This window comes from Carassius gibelio, chromosome A8 (assembly GCF_023724105.1).
Source record: "Carassius gibelio isolate Cgi1373 ecotype wild population from Czech Republic chromosome A8, carGib1.2-hapl.c, whole genome shotgun sequence".
Classification (NCBI taxonomy): Eukaryota; Metazoa; Chordata; class Actinopteri; order Cypriniformes; family Cyprinidae; genus Carassius; species Carassius gibelio.
In genome coordinates, this window is record NC_068378.1 from 23,838,486 (window position 1) to 23,860,892 (window position 22,407).

At 37.3% G+C, this 22,407-nt stretch overlaps 1 protein-coding gene across 2 annotated transcripts; it reads right to left on the bottom strand.

The window, feature by feature from the left end:
* Positions 1 to 108: 108 nt before the first annotated feature.
* On the bottom strand, positions 109 to 22,407 carry LOC128018942 (OTU domain-containing protein 5-A). 2 transcript variants are annotated; one of them, XM_052604840.1, is made up of 9 exons: positions 21,632 to 22,407; positions 20,018 to 20,111; positions 5,764 to 5,828; positions 5,514 to 5,670; positions 5,106 to 5,254; positions 3,546 to 3,731; positions 2,829 to 3,036; positions 1,980 to 2,096; positions 109 to 801 (listed from the first exon to the last, which is right to left on the bottom strand). In XM_052604840.1, exons 1-9 carry the CDS (start codon positions 22,184 to 22,186, stop codon positions 680 to 682), a joined length of 1,653 nt encoding a protein of 550 aa, XP_052460800.1. In that variant the 5' UTR covers positions 22,187 to 22,407; the 3' UTR covers positions 109 to 679. The 2 variants fall into 2 exon arrangements, with proteins under 2 accessions (XP_052460800.1, XP_052460801.1); XM_052604841.1 differs by lacking the exons at positions 20,018 to 20,111; positions 21,632 to 22,407 and adding an exon at positions 7,197 to 8,269.

The following is a 22,407-nucleotide window of genomic DNA, read 5'->3' on the forward strand; positions in this document are numbered from 1 at the left end:
AACCCTGACTTGCCATACTGAAATGTCCCAATGATCCTTTGAGACACTTGCCTGGTAGATTTCAGCATTGCATTCCATCTGTGTGCATTTTTACATAAATAAATATAATTCAGACACACCTCATTCTTTAATAAAACTGTTTCCACATTTGAAATCAATAGTGAAGTCATCAAAAATATTGCATATTCACATAAATCACAAACAAAACTTACTAATATATTAAAGAAATCAAGACTGTATAAAAAGTATGCCAGCAAATAAGTATATTTCTTCAGAAAGTTCTTTTTTTTTAATCCAAGAAAAAAAAAGTATTTTCATCCCAAACAAGAAAATAAAACAAGATTATATTAATTAATTAAGAGGATAAAGTATGACGTTTTTCAATAACTTTTTGCTTCCCCGGGTGTTCTATAATGATATCAGTCATGTTTATTTTCACATGCATCTTAAGAAGTCCAGTGATGGGGTGAATGGCATACGAAAGAAAAGGAGTGGTAAGGTGAGTATCAACAACAATGGGCCATAACTGCTGAATGGCTGAGGCCAGTGATGGACTGATGGATGGGGGGAGGAATGAGAGGACCGTGTGAACTGCATGATGATGGAGAGAATGTGACTGGATTGATCCCATGTCTCTGCCTCCTGCTTTGGGTGCAGATTGTGCTTCAACCCTCCTTTATCAACTGCTGTCTGGAGAAGGTGCTCTATGCATGGCGTTTTTCTTCATGCTATCGAGGTATTCCTGTTGTGACACGGCCAAGACGGAAGCCAGTATCTCGTCATCTTCCCAGTCTGTTAGGCCTATTGCAAAACAACAGCAACAAAACACATCATGGTTTGCTTACATAGATAAAAACACATTATATACACTACAAGTCTAAAACACATGACTGGCATGATTTCTTATCTTAAGGTTTCTGCTCAAATGTTTGATATTAGTTTTATAGATAACTTTATACGCTTCCAATGTTTGGAAGAATCATTAATTAAATATACTTTCAAATGTAATTTATTCCTGGTGTGGTAAAGCTGGATTCTCAGCATCATTTCTCAAGTGTTACAAGATCCTTCAGAAATCATTCTAATATGTTGATTTTCTGCTCAGTTATCTTCCATTTTTAATAATGGTTCTTATTATTTTCTTGTTTCTCTTGAAACTTGTTTTAAGGATTATATGAGGAATAAACTTTAAAAGAACAGTATTTTTTTTTCCATTACAGTAAATTTGATTTCCAAAGGATCATGTGACACTGAAAATTCAGCTTTGTATCACAGCGATAAATTACATTTTAAAATATATTAAAATAGAAAACAATAATTGCACAATATTACTGTGTTTTATGTATTTTTTTTAACAAATTAATTCAGCCTTGATGAGCAGAAGAGACTTTCAAAAATTATTGAATTGTCCAGTACTGTCTGTAAATTAATTTCTTTATAAACATTTTTACATTTTTTAATACATAAGGCTGATGATATAGTAAAACCAAATCAGGTAACAAGTGTGTAACATAAATAGGAACTTCATAAAATGTATATATTTTATTATTTGAATACCTTTACCATTATTCTCAATTGTGCATAAAGGCAATAATAAATGAGTATGTGTGTGCAGCTTTTTAGACTGATGTATATCCATTACAAGAGTTAAAAATTGTGAAAAACATACACTCCATATTTGCATCTTCTTAAGCTCTAGCTGATGTCAACAGTAGCTGGACATCTCAGCTGGAATCAAGTGTATTTAACTCCACACAATGACTATACATACATGCTGCTTTCTGCATGAGTGCTGGGTACATTTCACACATTTCCATGCTGAATCACATGGATCACATCACAGATTTAAGCTGTGTGAGATGCATGAGGAAGGCAAGTGAGCGCCGTGATTAACATGGCATTCCTGAGCGCTGGATTGTTTCATACTGAATCAGGCAGGACAGCTAGACGGATTGGCAAGCATGCTTCCACTTACTCACCAAAAGCAGTGGGGGACATCTCTTGCATAATGGCCCGATAGCCCAGTGCTGGATACAGAGACACCAGAGAAGATGAGGTGGGTCTGTCTGGTCCAACACAAGCCTGGTTACTGGGACCTGAACGGCGAGACAGAACACAGGAAATAAAATAAAAAAACACTAAAGTTCAGAGATTGAGATTCTATGTATAAGGCTTCTCCTGCTGTGTTGTTTTTTTTTGGCGATTTTCATAAAAGACCACACACACAACATATTTTGGAAAAAGAAAAGAAACCTTTGAAGATTTTTGGCATTTAAATTAAGCAAAATTACCCAAAAATATTAATTACTGTAATGCATTTGGACTGCTTAATAAGTGTTCTTAAGTAACCATTGCACAGTACCATGATCATTTCTGTAATAATGGTAATGCATTTTTATGTTTATATACAAAGCTATAATGATTCTGAACATTCAGCTTTGAATAACAAGAAAATAAATCACATTTTAAAATATATTCAAATAGAAAAGAGTTGTTTTAAATTGTAATAGTATTTCACAATATTACTGATTTTACTGTATTTTTTTATTAAAGAAATGCAGTCTTGGTGAGCAGAGGAGATTTCCAAAACATTAAAAATCTTACCGACCCCAAATACATTTAAACGGTATTGTACATAACAGAAATTGAACTGTATGAACAGGCTTTCTTTGAGCAAAATATAATTTCAGTTTATCATTTGAGTTATCTGTGAACATCATTTACTCTATAAATGAGCTTGTTGGAGGAAATGCTGTAGGTAATGTATCATAGAGTTAAACTGATAGTTTTAATGACACTGTCCTTATTGCAAAACACTGCTAACAAACCTGGCGCACAGGGTGATGGGGGTTTGGATAGTGCATGGGCCATTCCGGCCGGGGAGGGGGGCTTTGCGGTTGTGTCCGAGTGCGAAGGATCAGGAATCTCCGGAGAGGGGGCGGAGCTGCGCTGTCGTGGGGATCGGGCATTCCATTCTTCCAAACCACTGGAGGCCGCAGCCGTGGCGGAGCTGCACGTAGCACTGGCCTTGCGAGGCTGAGGGAGGGACAACAGTAAACACGTTCATTCACAAATGATAAGTGAACAGGCACTTCATAGCTTCAAAGTTTGTTCGCTTAGATGAAATGACTATTCAATTCAGAAGCACATTTTTTTATTAATTTCTTTCTGATATACTGCTGCTTGTAAGGGAGTTCAAAATGTGATTTATAAGAAAGCCTATTGTTTCTGTGAAGAAGGGTCTTGTTCATAGCTGGTTGAAGTGTGAAACGCAAACCACATAGTCTGCATGCACGTGAGTAGCCGATAGTCTTAGGTATGTGCATCTCAACCAATGAAGCAGGCATCACAGCTTGCTTGTTACTTTCAGAAATAATTCCTGTGCAATCAGCATTACACATTACAGTGATTATGTTATGATGCCAAAAGTATTTGTTATACACTAACTCCTATTGACAATCATGTTCTACACGAATCTGTAGAAATACAGATTCTGATCGAATGAGACACGAAGTAGGATAAGTATGAAAACGGAGGTTTCACACCTGCCGTGCCTGTTTCTCCTGGTCTCGAAGCCACTGTAAGTACGATTCTCTGGCCACTTGCTCTTCTATGGCCTCATTGGTGGCTTCCCAATCCGTGGCTCTCTTCTTGTCCTCCAGCATCTGTTGCTCAATCCAGGATTCCTCTGACGTTTTAATGGCATTCTTCATGAGTGACTGGTCTGCAAACTGCGTAGAGACAGAGAGAAATATACAGAAGAGGAATTAAAGGCCACAGTTTTGTCCTCAGGTGACAGGTGAGAATGCTTTCTGCTCAAGCAACCTGAAGAGGAGTTAATTCATGGGAACAGGACAAAAATTTCCCCCTATATGCAAATTCAGCAAAAAATCATTTTCTTAAAGTGGACAAAAGACATCTCAGAAAGTTGTCCGAAAGTAGAGTTTTGACTGCATTCTGCATTTGACAGCAACTGTAAACATCCAACATTTAGGCTGATGAACTTCACAAATCTCCACAATACTTGATAGTATTCCGAAGCGAGTGCAACATTTTTTATTAAAAAAATAACTTTAAAAAAAACATTGTACCTTTAGAAATTTGACATTTAGTGCTGAACTCCCGTCAAGGCAGTTATGACAAAAATAGTATGTACACTTATTATCGCATCAGTCTGTCATGTTCATCATAAGAGACAGAAGGGGTCAAAGGCCACAGCGTTGCCCCTCAGGTGACAGGTGAGATAGCTTCTGCTCAAGTGCCCTGAAGAGGAGGTGATTTGTTGGAACAGGAAAAAAAAAACTGTCCACTAATTCAGCAATACTTCTTTTATTACAAACACTTTCTAAGAGTGGATGATGCATACCATCATATCTCAGAAATACAGAACGCATCTCATAAAACGCAGGGTTTCTGATTGGATGTTCTGCATTTGAAGGTTTTTATCGATTTTATTCTCTTGCTGTTCTCACTGTGCAACATGTCCTCAGTGTACTGCCAGTGTACTCATTCCCCATCTGGAAAGACTATTATACTAAACTAACTGACAGTGATATGGGGGAGCGCTAGAAGATAATAGCTCTACACTTTTTAACTGTATAATACATTTCATCCAGCAAATTTTGTCAAGCTTTTCTGGAGAATGCCTCCAAGTTGTTAATATGACAAAGCTACTGATTGATACTTTAGGAGAGTGATAATGGAAATGTTCACATCAGTGTTCCCTCTTAGTCACAAATTAGTCGGAGAGCTCCAGGACACACAAACAAACAAACACAAACACACACACACACACACACACACTGCGGCTCTGTTTTTGATAGGAAGCCATGATCTTTCTTTGATCTACCCAGCTTAAATGATCACAAGGCATGTTGCACGTAAACAAGACAGTGTGCTGTAAACTGGGCTCCCTCAAAACCACGGACGTGTGGAATGTTTCCCCCCACTTCACCCAGAGCAGATCACTTTAACTTACTACAAGTCTTTCAAAAAGAAAAATCTGTAATTGTAAGTTGTACAATTAAAAAAAAATGTAATGTGGTCCTAATAAAATAATTAGTAAAAATACTTTATTAAATGATTGATTGATTGCAGATACCTACCCCTGGTTTAAAGGCAGGAAGTCCGAGCCCAACTCCGATCGTGGCTTTGTTGGGATTCACTACAGAGTTGTAGTGAATGTTCCGATGGTAACTAACTCTGATTGGCTCGTCATTATTTTGATGGATGCCATGGAACGTGTTGATTGGTTCTAAAAGAGACCATCAAAATAACATTCAGAAACTCATAGAACAAGGAGCAAGATCTACTTATGCATCAATATAAGATCAACATGCATCACAAACACTGTTAATCATATTGCATTTTAATATAATTCATTGCAACACCAATAAATCCATGAAACAATTCTCAAATAGGTCATCGCTATTTACTAAGGTACTTGCATGATGGAATATAGTTAAATGTCCATAATTCAAATGTATGGACACTGTAATGCAAATTCGACTCGCCTATGCCGTACTGATAAACTTCCACTGGCCGATTGTACATCTCTGCCATAGCCTGCATCTCAATATGGTTTCCATGACAGTTGTTCTTCCTCTTTCTGTTGATGTATGTAGTGAAGTCCTCTGTCACATAGTTTGAGAAGTAATCTGCATTTTTCATCTGCAAGTAAAATCATACAGAAAGCATGAATTTAATTAGAACACGGTCAGGTTTTGTACAGTCAGATGATCCCAAAGAAAGAACATCACATACCAAGTAATCCATGCAATGTTTGCGGACGACTTCGTGCATATCTTGGTCTCCGTAAACCTGATCAGCTGTAGAAAGACGACGATAGCAGGGTAATTTGCAAATAAACACAACTTCATCTTTGCATTCATTCATTTTCATTCAAGAGTTAAAAACATTTTTATTGCACGTTCTTCAATCACTTGTTGTGTCTCTGCAAAATGAAAAGTAATTTAGAAATGTAACTGCACGCAATGTACACATTGCATACATTTGTTGAATACATTTCAGGCCACACACTGTATTCAATGAAATTATTTCATTTTTGTTACGATTATTTCTTCACTTTTGGGACATAAAAGTAACACAACTTTAATGCATAATATTGTTCATTGCACCTTTTAAAATAACAGTGTGCAAGTAACTACTGAGTAATCTTGAGCATGGTTTGATAGGCAAATTCTGTAATGCATGCATGCATGCAAGGCTACATGGTTCGTTCCGCAAACCACTTTTGGCGGGCATTTCATATGCATTAATTTGCCAATGACTCAAAGCAAGACTACGGGCCCAAATATGGTGCAGATGTAAACAAACGGGTGTGTGAGCTCTGCTCAGAGGTTGACACCTTTTCCTTCCAAAAGCAGCAAATATGCAAATGAGCCTCAGCCTCAAAGCGCATTCCAGTTAGTCACATGAACACTTGCCGCAAAGATTCTGAGAATCTCTTAGTCAATTTCCTCTTTCGCAGTATAGGCCTACTTATGTTGTGACACTTCTGAACAGACTAAGGAAGTTGCACTTGCCTCGCTAAAAAAAAAACATGCTTTAAAAGAAAGTTCAAATGAACACATCAATACAGGTGCTTTATTTAAAGACACTTGCACTTTTTTAGTTCCCTGAAGAGGCCCTGTCAACCCGCCTAAATATGTTATCTGATACAGTGGTATCAGGTGTTTAAGAAAGAAGACGTTGTCATTGGTAAAAAAAGACTTTGGTTTAGTTCAATGTCTGGTTGAATATCCTATAGCAAAAACTCTTATAAAATATTATTTAATTTACAAGAACAGTTGATTATTGCAATAATACTCTGCAATTGGCACAAGTCAGGCAATGAGGGAACGCTCTGTGCCTCTTAGGATATTCATTTAATCTGAAAGAACCTGTCGTTCTGTTCCCAACAAGAACAATACTTGACATTTTCTGGCAGGTCCATGTTGTTTTCTTGAGCTAGCTATAGATATCACTTCCTAGGTTTGCCCATTTATGAATGCTTACACCTGGACATGTGTTCATTTGAAGGTCAATGGTTTCCGAGCAGCACTATGGTTTAGTTCTGAATTTTTTCTTTTTGTCAAGTAAAAATCTGCATTTAGGACAATAAAACCTTTGCTTTTTGTTTTCTAAATAGGTTCAGTGAGCCTTTAAGACACAGGTTCATATGATAAAATCAGTACCGTGACATTTGAAGCTGTAGGAAGAGCAGGTCAAACAAAGGGGGAGATCAGCAGCTGGAGATTTGGTCTGCTTTTGGTTCCCTATTTGGCCTGTTGTTGGAATTTGCATCTGTCTTATCATTTCCATTCATTACAGCACAGTGCAGTGGATAATCAGACCCGTTGTCAGTGGGTGCCGCGGGGGAGAGTCAGGGATTTCCCTTCACTCCTTTGCATTATTTTGACTCATGTCACCTACCTTGGTTCTTTTTCCTGATTTCAACCCAGATTTGAATAACAAACAGCTTAACTATCAAAATAAGAGTTGCTGCCTTGTACTCGGTTGGAACTTTTGCATGTACAAACAATGAGGAGTACTACGGAAAGATATTTCCTGAAGTATAGCCCATGTTGACCTAAACTGCATCTTCAACATTTATACTTTTGGGTAAAGGGATATTCAAAACTCCCAACAAATGGAGTTTTATGTTTGTACATCATTTACTCACCCAAACCTGTATGACCTTCTGTAACACAAAACCAATTTTGAAGAATGTTGGGGTCCAAATGCTGAGACACTTTTAAAAATTACATGATAAGTCTACAGGATATTTTGCATCCATTTTATGCAAGCTGCACTAATAACATTTTATCATGCACTATCATGTGGAAATATTTTATTTTGTTTCTATGTTGATAGTCTTTCTAATAGACAAAAAAGTGCCATATCGATAACCTTTGAATTTTGGGCTGCAAACGCTGTTGGACGTCAATTAGTTATCTCATGGACAAAAAAAACACTGAAACACTTTTCTACATATCTTCTACAGGTCTGGACTGACATAAGGGTGAATAAATGATGACAACCTTTAGCATCTGTATCAACTGCGGTGAAAACATGACTAGCCCACTGCAACGATCACCCTGCAAATAGGAGGTTTTCCAACAGTAAAAGAGAGCGGATGACCACTCTGCAGCCAGCGGACAAGCTTGATGAAAAGAGTTTGACAGTCGATTAAAAATAGCGGTAAAGAGAAATTCACTGGGCAGGTCTACCACGAAAGAGCGATGCCGCTGATAGAATTCATGAGAAATGAGAAGAGTAAAGGTCCACCAAGCAAGAGCAAAACCACAAGCTCACTTCCACCAATGTAGGCCACAGATAGTGTCTCAATTCTGAGAAAGAGGCGGGCCCAGCTTACAAAACAGAGAGCTTAGACCTGCCCTTGAGGTCTGGCGGTCATCGATAAGGTTTATCCTCCAAAAGCAGAGCCGCTGTGACATCACAATGATCTGAATTAGAAGAATCAAATTTGAAGATTCCCAGGAACTTTACACACCCTACGTGAGTTTAGGAGCTTCATTCACATATTTCAGCAGCAGGAAACGTGTCACATGTAAACAACATGGATGCTTTAAAGAGAAATGCAATTGCCAATTTGAACAGGAGCTCAGTATAAAAAACAGCAACCGATACCAAACTAGTGGGGATCAAAATATGAAAACCCACAGTTAAAATCGGCTGCTGTCATGAAAGTATATTCTAAAGCAATTCAAATTCTCAAACAAATTGTGTTACCTATTTGATTGCTAGTGGTCACTGACTTTTGGATCCCAATGTATATTGTGCAAATGCATGTTATTAAACGTACAGTATGGGATTGTTGGCCACCAGGGGGCACTCAATCAAAATAATAACATAAGACGTACTTTGATGACGTCGGGAAAGAGCGTAGGCTCATCGGAGTTGTTGTTCATTGGAACCTGCGCTCTGTCGCTCCCTATCATTCCTCACTCATTCTAACTTAGTATGTTGACAATCACGTCTTTTCGAACGGAGAGATATATGAATTATGAGACCCCTATCAAATCAATATTCCATCTAGCTAGTAGTAATATATGTTAAAAAAACCCGGTCGGCTTTCGTTAATAATTATAATTACGTTTATACTATGATATCGAACAAGATAGTGAACTGCATTTGAAGCTACTTTATTCAGCTAGATATAGAACAAATGTAGATTTACATTACACTATACATGTAAGCTAGTCCGTCTGCGTTTTACACAAGACATCGTAGTTTCACAAAATATACGGATAGATACAGTTAGCTGAATGGATCATACCTGTTTATCAGAATGCAAGCGAGTTCGGCATCTCTCTGTAGTTTCAGCTTGTCACGAAACTCTATCTTGGAAATGCAACTCCAATATTTACCCGTGTCTTGTTGCTTCTCTTGTCCCAAAACCATCTCGGGTCATTTATTTCACCCGTGCGTTTGTGCTTCACAGAACGTGCAGGCAAAGCATAATCATGATTCATAACTAAGTTATTGATTGAGGTATAAATACGAATATAAACAATATAAATATAAAATATAATAGTCTCGATCAAGGCTAGCTACTACTTTTTCTTCTTCGTCTCGTCTTTGCTTCTGTTCACCTTTGTATTTGGCGGTTCCGCAGGAAGTTAGATAAAGTTTATATGACGCCATAGACGGGCGACAAAACAGAAATAAAGAAACGTGCCATGTCTTCTAATTAAACTATTATTTTCTCCGGATTTTAAAGTTTGTGGAAACTGTCAGAATAATGTAAGTACACTACTAAAAATATATATATAACATAGATATAGTGATTTCTGATATTTTTAAAGCAGAAAAATTACATATTGCGCCTTTAAATCAATAAACTATGGTTGGGTCGATAGACGATGCCATGGCTGATAGACATCACGATGTTGCACAGGCATCGTGATTTGATTTATGATCATATAGATCAATACATATTGATTCTCAAACACAATGAGGGGGATCAGATCACAAACGAAGAAGTACAGTAAGATTTCAAAGAATGGCTTATGTACGGACTGAACTGAGTTACATTAGTGTCAGAAAATTCAGCCGATGATCATGAGGGTGTTGAGTAACACAGAGCTTACTATTGCTCCAGAAGCACACAGACGGTTACATACACTCATTCATGCTCACGAGACTGTCTACTGGCACGCTACAAGCAGGACATAGAGGACCACTGAAAATCCAGTGTAAACTCCAGACTTGAATTATGTGTCCATACGATTTCATCAACAGCTTGGTTTTGTATGAAATGACGCCAAGAGATTGTAATGACAATGTTTTCTGTACACTGGCAAGAGAAGATGCAGCTCTTACAGTCTTAATGGTGTCTAGGTGAAAGTTGGGGAGACTTGGCTGAACATCTGCGTTCCAGATGTGCAAAAGTTCACTGTGCAGCTATGACTGAGAAAACTAAGTTAAAGGGTGCAGACGGTCTTATCACAACCACCGTCTGCGAGTCAAGTGATTGAGACCATTTTACAACTGAGTTTCAAAACAGTTTTCGTTTAAACGGACATTATAAACAGCATTTGCAATAGATGAATCGTAACATGCTTCTTGACTTTTGCTCTACAGCTCATTGTCAGACAACTTAAGCTTGCTGGTTTAGGCAGGATCAAACTAGTCAACATCCTCAAAATCTATACCATTTCCCGTCTCACAGAAACCAAAAAGATGTTACATGAGCGGTGCTTATGTTGAGAAGTGTACTTTCCTGTCCTAGAAGGGGTAGATCAATGAAATGAAAAGAAATCTAGTAGCAACCAGTGATACCAGCATGGCTTCAAACTTTGCTCCATGTTTGCCACAAAGCCAGAGTACATGTTGTCCAGGAGTGGAATATTATGCTGGACCAATAAAAAGACCTATGTTTTTCACATTTCACATCCACAATCATCCAGTGCGATGATCTGCTCTGATCTGACTGATTTGAAGATTTATGAAAGTTTAAAATTCATTACTTCAAGTTTTATAAAAAAAGAAAACTGTATACAAATGTATACAAAATGTAACAGTTCACATCAACAAAAGCAACAGATAGGCATTGCATTTTACTCATCATCAGCTATTATCAAGATCAAAGCTGCCTTTAAAGTGTTTCGGAGGGAATTTACACAAGGTCTTTTCATGATCGGATAACTATCAAATCAGAGAAAACACATGAAGTGACCAGGTGCAAACAGGCTCTAATAATACTAAACATGCTACCGCTTGTCCTTAAAGGGATAGTTCACCCCAAAATTTTAATTGTTATTATTTACTCACTCTGTGTCACTCAATGTGGTCCCAAACCTGTATTTCTTTCTTTCTTGTGCTGAACACAACAGAAGATATTTTGAAGAATGTGGGTAACCAAAAGTTGCTGGTCCCCATTGAATTTGATAGTAGGAAAAAATTACTAACGAAGTCACTGGGGACCAGCAAGTGCTAGGTTGTTCAACAGAAGAAAAGAACTCTTAAGAATGAGTAAATTAAAAAAATCAATCACTGCTCTTGACTGAAGAACTTCAATGCAGTTGCGTTAACTCTTTCGCCACTAACATTTTTGAAAAAACTTGCCAGCCATCGCCAGCATTTTTCATGATTTTCACAAAAATGTCATGGCCCCCAGAATATTTTGTTTTATGAATATATAGAACAGAGCCTCTACTTTTAAACAAACAAAAAAAAGAAATCAGTTTTATTCTAGCTTCAAGCATTCTTTTTTATCAACACTGGAATGGAGATAAGTTGTATTTAAAAAAAAAAAAAAGCAACATTTTGATTAAAAACAAAATCACTTTTTTCAGGATGCATAATAGCACTCCCGAAAGTATAACAGCGAGAACGCGGGAACCCAGAAAATTCTGTGTTTGGCGGGGAAAGAGTTAATAAAAATCAATATATAATTTATGCAGTCAAGTGTATATAGTGTTTCATTTTATATTTGTTATCTCTTGCTAAATACACCTACTGTCCCTGAAAAATGTTTTTTTTGTCCTATCACCCATCCCTAGGTTGAACTAAACTTTTAAGAACCCAAGGGCGTGGTGGGTAGACACCACCAATTAATATTGGAGAAAGTAATTTCAGCCACACCTTCGCCTTTCCCGCTCCATCAAATCATGTTATGGCATTTCTGGCATCTGATCTACAATCACAAGATGACGAACTGCAAAAGGGAGGAATGCAGCCCAGACAGCTTTGTTTACAACTGAAGCAGGTATCTGGAAGAGATCCTACGGTGCGTGCAGAGGAAAATAAACAGGGCTTTCGTTGGAATGCACTTTGCATACGACGGGGATTTTATATTTTATTTAGCCATGTGAGGTAGAGGTTAGTGTTGCTCCAGGTGAGGCTGGATCAACATTTAACGTCTGCCAGGGCGCCTCAGACAGATCAGAGAAAATAACACTTGTTCCTGAAATAGCATCTTGCTTGAGGGGAAATTGAAAACAACAACTGACTTGACAAAAGGAAGTTCATATATTTAACCCAAATTCTGAAGAAATGGACACAAAAGCCTAGATGACACATATAAAAGGGTTTTGTTGCAATACCCTCTACAAAAGTTCCTGGAAAGTGTTAAAATAAAGCAAGAAGCAACTGTAGGCTGTGCATTGCAACTAAAAGTTTGATCAAACATCACTACATAATAAACTACACCATATAACTTTTCATGTAATTTTTTTTTTTAATTGTACTATTTTTGTTATCTACTTTTGTCATTTCTATATATATATATATATATATATATTTCAATTAATTTTCATTTAGCAGTAGTTAGCTTTTTAAGTTTAAGTATTTCTTATATTTTATTTCAGCTTCATTTAATTTACCAAAAACTATTTTTAAGTTAACAATAACAGCATCCTCGCAATCATCAAGCATCATAAAGACAACACTTTCAAATTATTTTTTTCAATATAAACAATTATTCTATTAAGTAATAGAGTTGGTTAGCATAGCTGTAGATAAATACACTTGACGTAGAAGTAAACAATTCAAACGATGTCAGGTTAAAAGTGTTTTTTTAGGTTAAAAAAACAACTTTGAACATGGCTCATCCAATAAGATTTTAGAGCCATAACTATGCTCTTTAAATATTTATTCAAATACAAAACTTTATCACACTATAGCAAAATTTTGCCTGGAAAAATGGAGTCTTTAATCAAATGCACAGCCGGCCCCATTGCATTTCAGAAGAAATGTGCAAATCCAAGCCAAAAACAAACAGGTGCATTGTTACTTGAACATACATTCAACTTCCTCCAGTGTAGGATTACGATCCACCGTGTAACTTTAATCTTCAATAGATGGCTGGAAAAATAACATATTTAAACAGGCTCTAGTTACAGTAGAAGAATCTGCACCTTTTAACCCACTGACCTGTGGACAAGCATTCACATCAGACGGCTGAGCTATTAACAGCCAAAGTCTGTAAACTACAATGGTTAAACTGTTTTGAAGAGTCTAATTAGTGTTTGTTTAGCTGGCCGGGTCAGGTCACCCCACTCTTGAGAGTAAACAGCCAGTGTGTGTGTTAGTAATGGTGTCAACTGCTTCCCCGTTCACTAAAGACAAGGTCGAGCTCTGGAAAGAGGGGAGGTGCTCTGGATAACAAGCAGAGCAGCACTGGAAAGGACAGTGAATGCTTGGAGCTAGGGCAGGGATCTAACACGTGACACGGTTTCCCACGTATCATAAAGGTGACCCTGAACCACAAAACCAGTCTTAAGTCACTGGGGTATATTTTTAGCAATAGCCAAAATAACAATGTATGGGTCAAAATTTTAGATTTTCCTTTTATGCCAAAAAATCATTAGGATATTAAGTGAAGATCATTTTCCTTGAAGATATTAAGTAAATTTCCTACCGTAAATATATCAAAACTAAATTTTTGATTAGTAATATGCATTGCTAAGAATTAATTTGAACAACTTCAAAGGCGATTTTCTCAGTATTTCAATTTTTTTGCACCCTCAGATTTCAGAATAGTAGTATCTCGGCCAAATATTGTCAGATTCTAATAAATCACACATCAATGGAAAGCTTTCAGATGAGGCATAAATCTAAATTTTGAGAAAATGTACACTTAATACTGGTTATGTGATCCAGGGTTACAAAGGAGAAGTGCATTCCCAACTACAATTACATCAGCACAGAATACCTCCAAAGTTTTCGACAGGATGTGGTGATTCAGACTTAGTGATTCACAACAAAACTGTTTTTATAATTGGGACGTGGCCTTCTAAAACCACACTAAAGTGGTGTATTACAACAGTTGTTGAAGGGTGTAGATTGGTAGATTCCTCTACTTTCAGCCAATCGAACGGCAAATGTGTGAAACCACAAAACCTTTTGAGAGCTTTTCTTTGCAATACCAATACTGAAACCGCAGCGGCAGAATTCTCACTATCAAACCGAAAACACAGATGTGTGTGTGAACATGTGTCCACATTAGTGCTCATTTTCAGTAAAAATGCAACATACTCCCACCTGATGTGGTATAATATGACGGGTCTGATCAGAAACTGTCAGAATGAAGTAGCCAGCGGACACTCATTATTTCCATTTATTGTCCTTAATTCATGCCAGATGGGTTGGTATTTTCCAGTCTAAAGTTTGAACATAATCGGTTTCTCATGATCTTAAATGATCTAAAGACTTCTGCTTGAATGCATGATATAAGTTTTGCAGGTAAATTTAATTTAGGCAAATGTGCATTTTTCTTCTGTTGTTGTAAATGGGGTGGTGTTAGCGCAGTGGATAAGACACAGGTCTGTGGTGTGGGAGACCCGGGTTCGAATCCACTGTGAGACACCAATGTGTCCCTGAGCAAGACACTTAACCCCTAGTTGCTCCAGAGGCGTGCGACCTCTGACATATATAGCAATTGTAAGTCGCTTTGGATAAAAGCATCAGCTAAATGAATAAATGTAAATGTAAATAGCTTTGCATATAAATTCATAAATAGTATTTAAAAAAATCTTTAGGCTTGAGATTGAAAAATCAGTCTATAAATGTCCATCTCTGTATACGCAAAATCCTTCAATACTGTTTAAAAGCTTCCCAGGATGCAGGTTTTTCAAGAACATTCGGAGCATAAAATATAAGATAGATGGAATATAGTACTGAATAATAAGAAGGTTTGGCCAAACGTTCATCTGGTAGTCTACAACACCACCATAAATGAACATTCAACAGACCTCAGGATCCAAGCCTCTGTGAGATTAAATACCTTGGAAAATCATTTGCAAACCAATTTGCAAACATTGCATAAGCATTCGCACGCTAGCATGCGCCTCTTTACTGCAAACTCTGAACTATGAATATCAGGTTCGGTTGTGTTAAACAAAGGGAACCCAGAGTCATGGGTGGAAATTATGTTATTCTTCAAAATGCTAATAAATTATGCATTAAATCGATCACACATATAACCTCAATACCATGGTAAAATTAACTATATGATTAGGTATTTTTATGAAAAACAATAGTTTAAATATATCTAGTATAAATGCAGAAACACCATAGATTAATAACAGAATTTTTTTTAACTATATTCCGTTACTCATTTAAAACATGTCTAAATTAATAATACAGGAACATTTTATATGAATATCCTATATTTCTGTCACAATACCATGGTGGAGTTAGTATTACGCCGTTTCTTTCCGCTTTTGGTGCATGAACATTAACATTATATCGACCATTTATCAAATTAACTTTATCTAGGAAAATTATATTGTGATAATTAGAGTTATCAATTTATGGTCCAGCCCTAGTTCACAGCAAAATATAAAGCTAAATTTAAGGAGCAAGAAACTAGTTAGTTAGTAGTAGTTAGTCTACTAAGTAGACTGAAGTGTCAAAACAGGATCTCCAAATATTCTAATATTCGTATCTATTACTTCAACTCAACAGCGTCCTGTACGAAACTATCCCAGCCTGGGTTATGATGATCTGTGAGCACATTATTACCATCTGGCCGGATATATAACATGTATTGTTTGACACAAGTGATTGTTTGGAGATGGATAGTTTCACACCTGTGGTGCAAGAACTGTGGCACAATGTCCCTGATGGGAACGCTTCATGTAGGTCAACACATCACATGCCTGTCTATCCAATCCTGTATAAAACTCACACAAGGGACAAGGACCTCTGTACATTGAGAACAGGAAAAAGATTCATGAAACGAATGTGTGCATGCAAGAGAAAGAGGAGAGCGATTAGAAGAGCAAGAAAAGGAAACAGAGACATGAAAGAGAGAATGAAAAAGGAAACCGGGTAAGATGCCACTCAATGGTGGTTTCAGAGACAGTAGCTAAACATTAAGGGAAAAATCCCAGTAAACAAATATATAATTTTATGTATATGACATCCACTACAGTAACCAGATGCATTTTCAGTTAAACTACAAAGAAATGCATTACTGAATTAAAATTCAATTGTATGGTTCTGAAAGGATCAGTCATGTTGATTTTATAGTGCCATAAAGAACCACTATAAAATATGATGAGGACAGTCAAGTAGACTTATGGGAACTGGTTAAAGGTGAACCCCATAGTGGCTTGGGTGCAGAAATCACACCTTGAGTGGTCAGGTCAGAATGGCTTTTAATGATCCGTCCACTTTAGTGGACACTAGAGGGTTAATTTATGACCAAGATAAGCAGAAATGCAAGAAATTAAAATAGAAGTTAAAACTTAAGTGTAACAGAGCACTACTTTCATAGCATGGTGTCACATTATACAGTGCAGAATACTTCAGATGTATAGCGCCACCCAGAGGGAAGTTCTGGTCTCTGCTCAGAAACTCTACAGGCACATGTACATTACTGTTAAATTGGCTTAAGGTTGATCATTACATATATTTTGATGAACTTTATGCTCTTAGCACACTGCTTAAAGTCAACATGAAAATAAACTTGCAAACTAATTCATTCCATAAAATTATCTCTTCCTGAATCCTCAATGAAAAAAAAAAAGGTAGGTATTGATTCAGAACTGAATGCAAGTTTGCAGTGGAATCAAGTAGGATAAGTGATGGGACATACAGCCAAGTATGGTGATCCATACTCAGAATTTAACTGCATTTAACCCATCCAAAGTGAACACACACAGCAGTGAACACACACACACACACACACACCCGGAGCAGTGGGCAGTCGTTTATGCTGTGGCGCCCGGGGAGCAGTTCGGGGTTCAGTGCCTTGCTCAAGGGCACTTCAGTCGTGGTACTGTTAGCCCAAGACTCAAACCCACAACCTTAGGGTAGGAGTCAAACGACTTCCCAGATTTCGAAGATCATAAACACGTATTAAGGAAAGAAAAAAATAGTATTTTTAATTAAATGTTGAGCTTAATAAATCAAGAGCCATAACTAATTAAATGAATTAAAATAGCACATAATGCAGCCCATATATACACACACACACACAAAGTCGTGTGAAAAAAAGTGTCCTTCCGGATTTCTTATTTGTTTTGCATGTTTGTCACACTTAAAGGTTTCAGATCAAACTAATTTAAATATTAAAGAGAACACAACATGCAGTTTTTAAATGAAGGTTGTATTATTAAAGGAAAATAAATCCAAAACTACATGGCCCTGTGTGAAAAAGTGTTTGCCCCCTAAACCGAATAACTGGTTGGGCCACCCTTAGCAGCAACAACTGCAATCAATCGTTTTCAATAACTTGCAATGAGTCTGTCACAGAGGAATTTTGGTCCTCTCATCTATGCAGAATTGTTGTAAAGCATGAACCGCCTTTTTAAGGTCATGCCACAGCATCTCAACAGGATTCAGGTCAGGACTTTGACTAGGCCACTCCAAAGTCTTCATTTTGTTTTTCTTCAGCCATTCAGAGGTGGACTTGCTGGTGTGTTTTGGATCATTGTCCTGCTGCAGAACCCAAGTTCGCTTCAGCTTGAGGTCACGAACAGATGGCCGGACATTCTCCTTCAGGATTTTTTGGTAAACCGCAGAATTCATGGTTCCATTTATCACAGCAAGTCTTCCAGGTCCTGAAGCAGCAAAACAGCCCCAGACCATCATACTACCAACACCATATTTTACTGTAGGTATGATGTTCTTATTCTGAAGTGCTGTGTTACTTTTACGCCAGATCTAATGGGACACACACCTTCCAAAAGTTCAACTTGTGTCTCGTCAGTTTACAAAGAATTTTCCCAAAGTCTTTGGGATCATCAAGGTGTTTTCTGGCAAAACTGAGACAAGCCTTTATGTTTTTTTTGCTCAGCAGCGGTTTTCATCTAGGAACTCTGCAATGCAGACCATTTTTGCTCAGTCTCTTTCTTATGGTGGAGTCATGAACACTGACCTTAAATGAGGAAAGTGAGGCCTGCAGTTCCTTGGATGTTGTTGTGGGGTCTTTTGTGACCTCTTGGAGGAGTAGTCACTGTGCTCTTGGGGTAATTTTGGTCGGCCGGCAACTCCTGGGAAGGTTCTCCACTGTTCCATGTTTTTGTCATTTGTGAATAATGGCTCTCAATGTGGTTCGCCGGAGTCCAAAATCTTTAGAAATGGCTTTAGAAACTTTTCCAGATGGATAGATCTCAATTACTTTCTTTCTCATTTGTTTCTGAATTTTTTGGGGTCTCTGCATGATGTCTAGCTTTTGAGGATCTTTTGGTCTACTTCACTTTGTAAGGCAGGTCCTATTTAAGAGATTTCTTGATTGTGAACAGGTGTGTCAGTAATCAGGCCTGGGTGTGGCTAGAGAAATTGAACTCCGGTGTGATAAACCACAGTTTTAACAGGGGGGCAAACACTTCTTCACACAGGGCCATGCACTTTTGGATTTAGTTTTCCCTTAATAATAAAAACCTTTATTTAAAAACTGCATGTTGTGTTTAGTTGTGTTATTTTTGACTAATATTTAAATTTTTTTGATGATCTGAAACATTCAAGTGTGACAATCATGCAAAAAATAAGAAATCAGGAAAGAGGTCAACACTTTTTCACACCACTTTTTCGGCAGCACTTAACCAACTAATACTAGCACTTTTCTTTATTTTCTATATATATATATATATATATATATATATATATATATATATATATATATAAATATATATATATATATATATATATATATATATATATATATATATATATATATATATATATATTCACTGTTAAAGAGTTTGTAGATTTTGTAAGTTTAACTAATCATTATTTTTAATTAATTTTTTTACATTAATTTTTAATGTTATATAAGATTTATATTTCAAATAGATGTAATTCTTAATTCTAAATTGTCTATTTATCTAATAATCCTGAAAAAAATACACATCGCAGTTTTATTAAGCAGCACAACTGTTTTCAAAATTGATAATAATAAGAAATGGGGTTTTTTTAGCAGCAAATCAGTATATTAGAATGATTTCTGAAGGATCATGTGACACTCAAGACTGGAGGAATGATGCTGAAAATACAGCTTTGATCACAGGAATAAATTACATTGTACAATATATTCCAATAGAAATAATATTTTTTAAATAATAATAATAATATTTTACAATATTACTGTTTTTACTGTATTTTAACCAAACGAATGCAGCTTGGTGAGCATAAGAGACTTCTTTCAAAAACATTTTAAAAACCTTATAGGTCCCAAACTTTTGAACAGTAGTTTACATATAGTATAGTGTACAGATCATAACAAATCAGAACTTAAATTTGTCACAAAGGACATTGCATTGTGAGAGTATTTCTATATAACAGCACAATTTAACAAAAGTAGTAGGTCTTCTGGGTATTCTGTGCATATAGAAAATGTGTATACTGTGCAGGATGAATATTTCAACATTTCAGATACAGTGAAAAACTAATTCTTTGTGAAATAAATCTCACTACACATACATACACAATTAAGACGGCATTATGCTGAGCTGTTCTAGATGATGGTCAACAGATGAATTAGATAACATCTAAATCGTTTGACTTCAAGTGCAGATCAGGTGGTTAATAGTGTACCCACCAACAGCTCTGAAGAGGCAGGCACCATCTTCCTTCATTTTTTTGATGACAAATCCTTTCTTTTCCTGGAGTGCTTTTTCAAACCAGTGTTCCTGCTGTAAAAGAGGCAGAATTTCAGAATAGACACAGTGGGGGTTCATTATAATGTGCTTGACAAACAGACACTCTTTCATTTGTTGCTACCATTTATTTTGCACAGCTAAAGTTCTCAAATTGCCAAGAGCACCACAAGGCAGCTCACATTTTCATACACAAGCAACATCAAAACTCCTGTAGACAAACAAGGTCAGGTTTATTTATCAGATTGGTCGGTCAAAATTGATCATGAATTGGACTACATGGATTGCAGAAGATACCAATAATGTGTGTCAATGTTTGGGCAAAGATAGGCTTGTAGGTCAGAGAAATAATAACAATAACACCAAAGGTCACTTGAATTTGTGTTGTATATCAAAACTCTTCAAGTAATGTTGACCAGATATTATTCTTCTTATTATTATTATTAGAAACATACAAATATGTATACAAATTCATTAAAAACCTAACTGCAGCAGGAATAAAAGACCTTCTAAATCGCTCTGCAGAGCACTGAGGCATCAATAATCATCCACTAAATTAACTTTTAAGTCCAATAAAAATACAGTGTAGTGGATTACCTTTGTAAGACAAAATCATTTTCAATTTTGTCCTTAAACTAGCAAACCTAACAATGTTTAATAATGTAAGACATGCATTGTTTTATCCACTGGGAGCTTGTAAGAATTATAGTGTCACAGTATAGTGTCAAAACTGAATTTGGAAGTTATATCAGAAGCGATTTATTAAATTTTTTCATGAATGGGTTCATTTAACACCCTACTACACAGAAGAAATAATTAATAATAATAAATAATAGTAACAAGTAATACATTTATCTTAAGGAACATCATATAACCATATTTTTAATCCAGGTTTTAATTTATTCTATTCTATTGTGCAACATCATATATGACAAAGAATAAAAATGCAATGTTTTATTGTAAACTAATTGCTATATTTTCATTTGTTTACATCTTAGAAGATTATATAAATGGTTAATGTTTTATTCATGTCATTAGACAGAATGAAATGAACAAACAAAATGAATAAAATGGAAAACACTGATTTTAGACAAACCTCTGCATCTGTAATACCATGCATGCTGAGTGCAGTCTAATGGAAAAGATGCATTACATCTTTATACTGAGACACAAAGCAATTAATGCAGGGCACAACATATAAAACTCACAAGTCTTTCAGAAATTATCATGTCATTGTATGTCACTGACATTATGCATCTTCAGTTATACAATCAGTATCTTTCTATCTATCTATAAATCCATCCATCCACAGATCTATCCATCCATTCAGTGTTCGTCTATCTTTCCATCTCTGTCTATCTATCTATCTATCTATCTATCAGTCCACACTATCTTGTCATTCTGTCTATCTATATATCTATCTATCCACAAATCCATCCATCCATTCATTCATTCATTGTTCTGTCCCTTCTGTCTCTATCTATCTATCTATCTATCTATGTATCAGTCCGTCCATCCTTCTACATATCTATTGTTGACATCCTCCATCCTCATACCTGTTCTACAGTCGCTGGGTCCTCTGACTGTAGTCTCGAAGCATTCTCGTACTCATCCTCACTGTTATACCCGGCTCCTTCCTCCTGCTCGGGACTGGGACCCCCTCCTCCTCCACTGCCGCCTCCTCCCCCCGTCGCCCCGGGTCCGGTCCCTCCACCGGAGCAGCTCGCCTGTCTCCTCCTCTTACTGAGCCCAGGACCCGAGCAGCACCCTCCCATCCCACCTCCACATCCCACCCCACCTGACAGCTCAGCCCGACCCCCGGACACACACGCCATCCCCGTCGCATCCCCCGGGCCAACCGGAGACCCGGCGCCCACCGGCGGAGGAGAGGCCTGCTGCGGCCGGGAGCTGGATTCAGTCCGCCTGTCGTCTCTGGACGGCGGCGGAGCGGCTTGATATGACCAGGGTGGGGGGGAAGCGCGGGGCCTCGCACCTGGCCGGACCCCGTGGGAGTGCTGGTGCTGGTCGGAGCCAGTCCGGCGGTCGGGGTCCTCGGGGTGATCAGACACACCGACCGATGAGTTCGGCTTCTTCTTCGGCAGGATCGTCATGACCGTTCCGTTTTAACGACTCTGAACGCGTCTTATCATTTAAACTCGAGCGTCTTTTAAGTCGTTATACTCGCTCCTAACACCCCGGAGCGAACTGAATTCAATATGAGGTGGTTTTGAGGGACAGAACGGCGGATAACAGAACAAAAACAAACCGTCTTCCGTCCCTCGGTCCTGCTGTTGCCACACAACATCAACATACTGCTGACGACACAGTCACG